The sequence below is a fragment of the Colossoma macropomum genome, unplaced genomic scaffold (genome assembly GCF_904425465.1).
Source record: "Colossoma macropomum unplaced genomic scaffold, Colossoma_macropomum, whole genome shotgun sequence".
In the NCBI taxonomy this organism is placed as follows: domain Eukaryota; kingdom Metazoa; phylum Chordata; class Actinopteri; order Characiformes; family Serrasalmidae; genus Colossoma; species Colossoma macropomum.
In genome coordinates, this window is record NW_023494793.1 from 29,896,989 (window position 1) to 29,904,122 (window position 7,134).

Here is a 7,134-nt window from a genome sequence, read left to right on the forward strand (position 1 = left end):
AAAACCTGGGAATAAGCAAATAAACATTTTACTGGATACAAATTCTGAAATTCCTGTTAAAGTTTCAGAACATATAATAACTTTTTACTCAGATTGTTTTGCTAATTAGAAATGAATGTAAAATAGAGGCATTTTCACTAGTGGTCTCAGACTTTTGGACCCCATTGTATTTTTTACTGATATTAAAAACCTCTAATTTTCATCAGCTACCCTGCTCAGATTTTAAGAGGCACCTTAAAATTGCTTGCAGTTGAAAGTACAAGTTAACATGGCCAAAAAACATACCAAACAGCATAAACAATAGTAAAAATGCAAATGTAATATAAACAGACTAGCATATATAGGATAAAATGGTATATATACACTCACAGGGCACTTTATTAGGAACGCCTCTACACCTACTCATGCAACTATTAAATCAGCCAATCATGTGGCAGCAGTGCAGTGTATAAAACCATGCAGATACAGGCCAGCAGCTTCTGGTAACATTCACATTAGCCATCAGAATGGGGAAAATGTGATCTCAGTGATTTTGACCGTGGTGTGATTGTTGGCGCCGGACAGGCTGGTCTGAGTATTTCTATAACCGCTGATCACCTGGGATTTTCATGCACAACAGTCTTTAGAATTTCCTCAGTATGGGGCACTAAAGAAATAAACATCCAGTGGGCAGCAATTCTGTGGATGCCTTGTTGATGAGAGAGGTCAAAGGAGATTGGCTAAACTGGTTCAAGCTGACAGAAAATCTATGGTAAGTCAGATAACCACTCTATACAATTGTGGTGAGCCGAAAAGCATCTCAGAATGCACAACGTGTGAAGCCTTGAGGCATACGGGCTACAACAGCAGAAGAGCATGTTGGGTTCCACTCCTGTCAGCCAGGAACAGAAAGCTGAGGCTGTAGTGGGCACTGGCTCACCCAAACTGGAACAACAGCCTGGTCTGATGAATCTCAATTTCTGCTGAGGCAACCCAGATGGCAGGGTCAGAATTTGGTGCCAACAGCATGAATCCATGGACCCAACCTGCCTTGTGTCAACAGTCCAGGCTGGTGGAGGTGGTGTAATGGTGTAATACCAATCTATCATCGCCTGAATGCACAGCCTATTTGAGTATTGTAGCTGACCATGTGCAGCCCTTCATGACCACAATTAGACTTTCTTCTAATGGCTACTTCCAGCATGATAATGCACCATGTCACAAAGCAGAAGTCGTCTCAAACTGGTTTAATGAACGTGACAATGAGTTCAGTGTTCATCAGTGGCCAGTCACCATTCTGAACCCAACAGAACACCTTTGGCATGTGGTAAAACAGAAGATTCGCAGCATGAAAGTACACCTGAAAAATCTGAAAAATTAGGAATTGCATGATGCTGTCATGTCAACATAGACCAGAATCCCAATGAACGTTTCCAAAGGAAAGGAATGTTTCCAACATCTTGTGGAACACATGCTACAAAGGACGGAGGCTGTTTTGAGAGCAAATGGAGGCCCTACCCTGTATGAGTGTATTGATCCTAATAAAGGGCTCAGTGAGTGTAGCTGTATCATTCAAGGCCTGAGGAAATGCACAAATATCAGGCTTTATAAGCAAACCATACAGTTCATAGAAAGTGTTGCTGGTTTTATTTGATGAATTCCACAGATTTTTCAAAGTGTCTGTATAATTGGATCATTGAGGTGAAAATAAAGTCATTCAGAGTGGTTTGGTGTGAAATGGCTCATTGTAGAGAAATGTATCATCTCTAGATTTCTTTACAGTGGTGGTCATAGGGAACCAGGGGTCACAGTGCCTACCACGCAAACATAGACATTTTATTTACTACCCAAACTCACCAGTGAACACAAGTCTTCTGGGTTTTTATATGTAAAGTTGATAATGGCAAAACAGTTATAAATCTGGATATTGTTTTGTCTTGCATGTACCTCATGAATGTCATGAAGACATTTTTGGCCAAAATCTCTCAAATTCGAAAAAAACACCATTATAAAGTGATGTCTCAGGCATCAGGCAACACTGACCATTTTGTGTAAAAACAAGAAAGAACAATTCTGACTCTATATTTTCCAAGAATGAAGCATCTCACATCAAACCACTCTGAATGACTCTGTTTACATCTTAATGATTTAATAATGCAGAATTTAAAAAAGAAAAATCAGGGGAATTCTCCTTTAAAAGAATATAGTCATAGTCATAGCTCACTAATAGGTATTAGTGGAGCAAGTAAAACTAACCCTGCTCTAGCCCATCAGTGTAACTCATGGGCTAGAGCAGGGTTAGTTTTACTTGCTCCACTAATACCTCCTGCCTGGCATCTATAAAGCTCAGTTTTGCTGCATAGAGGTCAGTTGTTCCACATCACATAACAGTGGCCCTCAATACATCAATTTTTGTGACAGAGGCAAAGTTTTCTAAATAAGAAGGACCCTTTTATATGAGATAATAAGCTCAAACTTGGTAACGTTAGTCCACATTCTAAACCAAAAACCGAAATCAGGTCAGCAAAATTCATCTCTTAATTCCAGCTGCTTGATAAAAAACGGATCTTTTTGGCCAGATTTTAATTGAGGATATGTAACACATATGTAAACATGCATTTCATTACTAATGCATCGGTAAGCTTGATTTATAGTGTCACATTATTTTATGTTATAGAATATAAGTAATTCTATTTTTGAATTACCCTGTCACCGTTGTGAATCTGGCCACCTGTAGTCCGTCAACTTCTGCTTTAAAGACACAAAATCACATCTTTTCTCCAGTATGATTAAGTAATTCTACACGCAACAGTGTAGTCAGTGGGCATTCCTTGTTGCAGACATGTTTCTGCGCAGAGCCTGGAGCTCCTGAAGGAGGAGCGAGAGTTCCTCAGCTGTTTCCTCCCTGTGCCGCACCACCTCTGATAGGCTGGTTAGGGCTCTGCTCTGCTGAACTAGAAGAGTCACACAAACAAACATACAGATATTATTAACTTGCACTGGACTCAACTGTTAAACCACATCAGCTATTGAGTTACTCTGACAGCTTATATCCAACTACAACCACTAGAGTTGCTCATCTGTTAGGGCTGTGAGTGTTTGAATCCAATCTGACAGTATTTTCTGTTATATCCAGCTGTAGTGATAGTGTAGGGTGTATATAGTTGTATACTAAAGTTTGGGTGTCCCTGGTCAAATTACATGTCTTGTTGAAGTGAAAATAAGTCAAAACATCATTGACAAAGAAAACACATTTCAATACACAATTGCTGTTTATTTGCTGAATTTAACATTGAAAAAAAAAAACACAAAATGTAGCCTGTGTAAAAGTGAGGGCACATTTTATATTTTAGGTTTTATTTTTTTCCAAGAAGTTAAATAGAGCAAATAAATAGAATTTTCCATATTTAAGTTTGTTCCCAGTACAGGATGTGTTAATTTATTTTCAATTAGAAAATAGGTGGTGAGTGGTCACAGTGTTTAAAAACTCCAGCAGCACTGCTGCATCTGGTCCACTCTTACCAGCAGAACACATACTAACACACCACCACCATGTCACTTGCTCTGTGGTGGTTCTGTGGGGATCCTGACCATTGAAGAACAGTGAAAGGGGTGTAATAAAGTATGCAGATGGACTACAGTCTGTAATTGGAGAATAACAAAGTGAACCATATATATATATATATGTTAATTGGAGCTGATAAAATGGACAATGAGTGTAGAAATAAGTAGGTGTACTTAATGAAGTGTCTGGTTGATGCATGTGTGTGTGTGTGTGTGTGTGTGTGTATATATATATATATATATATATGATTATGATGAATGGACCAATAGAAGTGCTGACCTCTTTAAATTAACTTGCATTAAAAGTTAGTAACATGTTTGCCTTCTCCTGTAAAGTTACCATTTAGTGCCAGATAGTTCTTGTATCCATATAGAAAGACTGAATGGAATTAATTCTTAGGCCTAATTCTTAATTATGTGTGTAATATGGATTAATATTGTAAGTGAATTAATATGTAACACAGGTGTAAAAATGTAGTAAAGCAAAGAAAGCTCATCATTACAGGGCTGTAAACAGATTAAATTAAAGAATAAACAACGAGGAAGAAAAACGATGACGATTATAAAATGGGACATTATCTCACCTAAGAAGCTGAAGATGAGGATAAGAGTGAGGAGGATGAGAATTACAGTTGCACACACCATAGAGTAGCGCCGCCTAGAGGGCGCACACACACTGCTGAGCTGATTCCAATGAGATCTTTTTTTTTGATGCCCTGTTTGAAAGACAACCGGTCTCTCCAGCATCTGAAGAGTTCCATTAGTGGATGGAGGTCGTGGACGGGGTGGTCTGACACCTGAAATAAGATAAACCATAAACAATATATTGTGATTTGTTGTGTGTGAGAGTGTTAGATTTACCATTTCCAGAGGTCTCCTGCTTGAGCTAATCAGTCCTTTATTAAATTAAACCAGGTGTGTTTTTTTTTTTGTTTTTTTTTCATCACTGAGTCAGGAGAAAAAACGCACAAAAATGTGATGTGTGTATGTTGCTGTGAGTCACCCTGTAAAGCACCCTGTAAAGCATGAAATAATAATTTAAAAGTTAGAGGTGTCAGGTCAGATTTTGTTGGAGTTTTTTATAATGCACGTCATATGTCTTTGCATATTAATGTCACACATAAAGAAGAATTAGGATCATTAGGATCTCGATCCCAAGCATTACTAAGTTGTGTCCACGACCTAATTATCTTGTTTCCGTGCCTTACTAAGTCGTGGACACGCATTATTTTATTTATATGCAGAGTCATCAGGAGGGTTCCATAGAATTCTCTTTCAACACACTAGCAAACATACTCGCATCTGCTTGTTGGGGATAACAGACAAAATGTTCTTTTGCACACTGTGTGTAGTTACACATTTCCACCAGAGAGGTCTCCAAATCCCTAAATCACACATAGTGCAGCTTTAACAAACCCATGCAATGACTGGAGTACACCAAGACCAGGAATCAAACCTATGTTCTTCTAACTGTATTCTTCTAAGATATGAATAACATTTTTAAAAACAAAACGTTTATTAAGTTTTACTGTATTTACATCTATTTAAGTTTATTCCATAGTGTTTTGTACTGGCAAAACATTTGCTGCCAAGATGAACACTTTCCTCATCTGCACAGTTCTGTATAAATAACATGCCATATGAAAACCTCATTACTCAAAAAAAATATATATATCATGTGAAAACACCAGCTATTCTTCCCACTACATTGTATGAATATGTCATTATATAGATAGATAGATAATTCAGTAGTTGATTGTTGATCATTGTGATCACTGATACACTTACACACGCACATGCTGTCCAGTACCTTTGCTGTGCTGCTCTGTGTGTGTGCGGTGCAGGTCACTGATAGAGTCCACAGAGTGCAGTTCAATCTCAGTCAGGTCTTTATCACTGATGTGCACAAACGCTGGAGAAGGAGACGGAGACGACTTCACCATCACTCCTGTTCAGAGTGAGAATGAGTGTATGTGAGCACATTAGAACAAAAGAGAGAAGCTTGACATTTAACCTCCATTAATATGAGGAATAACCAGCTATAATCCAGATGTGAATTTTTTTTTAGATAAAATCCCTCTACTTTTTTGTTACAACATCAAATGATTGCTCTCTCTTGTGTCCACTGAGTGAAGAACAAAGAGCTAAATATATAAATTAACTCTTATCATTCAGCCTTTCCAACTTTAGCTAGAGTGTGGCATTACCCAAGAGAAAAAAAAAAAAACTTTTTCATATCACATTAAAAAAATCATTGCACCCCTTATTTTTCAGATTTTTTGCTGGTGCATTTTGGTGGTTCCAATTTGCTCATAAACCTAAGAAAAAGAAAATCACAATACATAGTATGTATCATAAAAAATATTAAAGTATCATGGTGTTATTTTGTTGCCATATCACCCACTCTTACTTTACAAAGTGACATTTCATGACATTTTATTTGTCGTCCAACAAATAGACACTTTAGAGCTGTCATACATCGTGAGTCATTCAAGTTCTCAACTTCTCTATGAAGTACAGAGGTAAAACTGAGCCAGACACAGCATGTCTGTTCTGAAATGCTTCATGAATATGGATCCATATATCATCCATATAACACTCAGTATACTGTGAGAAGCTCTGGGCCTGTTTGTCCTGCAGGAACTTCACATACAATAGGCCTACCACTCAAAGGTGGTACTACTCACCCACTTTTGGCAAAAATATAATATCAAGAAATTCACAATACACGTCACAATATTTATTTTTTGAGAGATCTAATCAGTCGGAGCTGAGAGAAAAAGAACCAGTAGTGCTACATTAAAAAAAAATAAAAAAACTGAATCCAATGATTTTTATTCAATATTTGGCTCACTGTGTTGCACTAAATCCAGTTAAACAGGATTCATTTTGCTCTCTTTATAATGAAACATGCAGGTGGTTAGTGTTCTACAAGTACTGATGATATACTCAGGCCTATTTGGAATGAATGAAAAACATGCTTTTCATTTAATGTTAGTACTGTAGTAATTTAGAATACTTTATTTTTAGAAAAAAAAAGGATCATAACATAAAGGCAGATACTCTAATGAGAAAGTACTAGATAATAATTACAATACTTTACCATTGCTAAAATACGGTAATGAATTTTTTTCAACTTCTTTTTAAATATAGTACTAGAAATACTGAACAGAACCTCTAAAGTGGCTGTTGGTTTCTGGGTTAAAATATGTAAATATATATTGTGTAAGTCACTGAACAAAGTGTTGTGATCAATTCAGGTATTAATGACTTAATCGATTCTATTAAACTCTATCAAACCATATTTTATCTCACCTTGGGAGTGCATCTTCATCAGTCTGTTGGACTGGTGGAGAGGTGGGGCATTTAATCCTGTTCAGAAAACTCCATAAAAACCCCCAAAGAAATGAACATTTTCTAGGAAAGCTTCAAGCTACCGTCAGGATGGTAGCCACATTAAAACTCAGCGAGTACAGAGGTTTTTGTGTTGTATCTACAGTAGAGAAAACAGTATAGGCTGTAATACGTTTGTAGTGTAGAGCATGAAGCAGTTTAGCCCTGTTTGCTTGGCCCCAGCCTGTACAGCCCAAA

General features: G+C 37.3%; 1 protein-coding gene across 1 annotated transcript; it reads right to left on the reverse strand.

The window, feature by feature from the left end:
- Nucleotides 1-2,088: 2,088 nt before the first annotated feature.
- si:dkey-20d21.12 (uncharacterized protein LOC556245 homolog) lies at nt 2,089-7,134 on the reverse strand. Its single transcript, XM_036579125.1, has 4 exons — nt 6,859-7,134; nt 5,354-5,491; nt 4,128-4,340; nt 2,089-2,933 (listed from the first exon to the last, which is right to left on the reverse strand). Exons 1-4 carry the CDS (start codon nt 6,875-6,877, stop codon nt 2,797-2,799), a joined length of 507 nt encoding a protein of 168 aa, XP_036435018.1. The 5' UTR covers nt 6,878-7,134; the 3' UTR covers nt 2,089-2,796.

Coding starts and splice junctions, on each gene's coding strand:
- si:dkey-20d21.12 (XM_036579125.1), bottom strand. Junction 4,341..5,353: donor CACAGAGCAGCACAGCAAAG/GTACTGGACAGC, acceptor ATCTTATTTCAG/GTGTCAGACCACCCCGTCCA. Junction 2,934..4,127: donor CCTCATCTTCAGCTTCTTAG/GTGAGATAATGT, acceptor TGACTCTTCTAG/TTCAGCAGAGCAGAGCCCTA.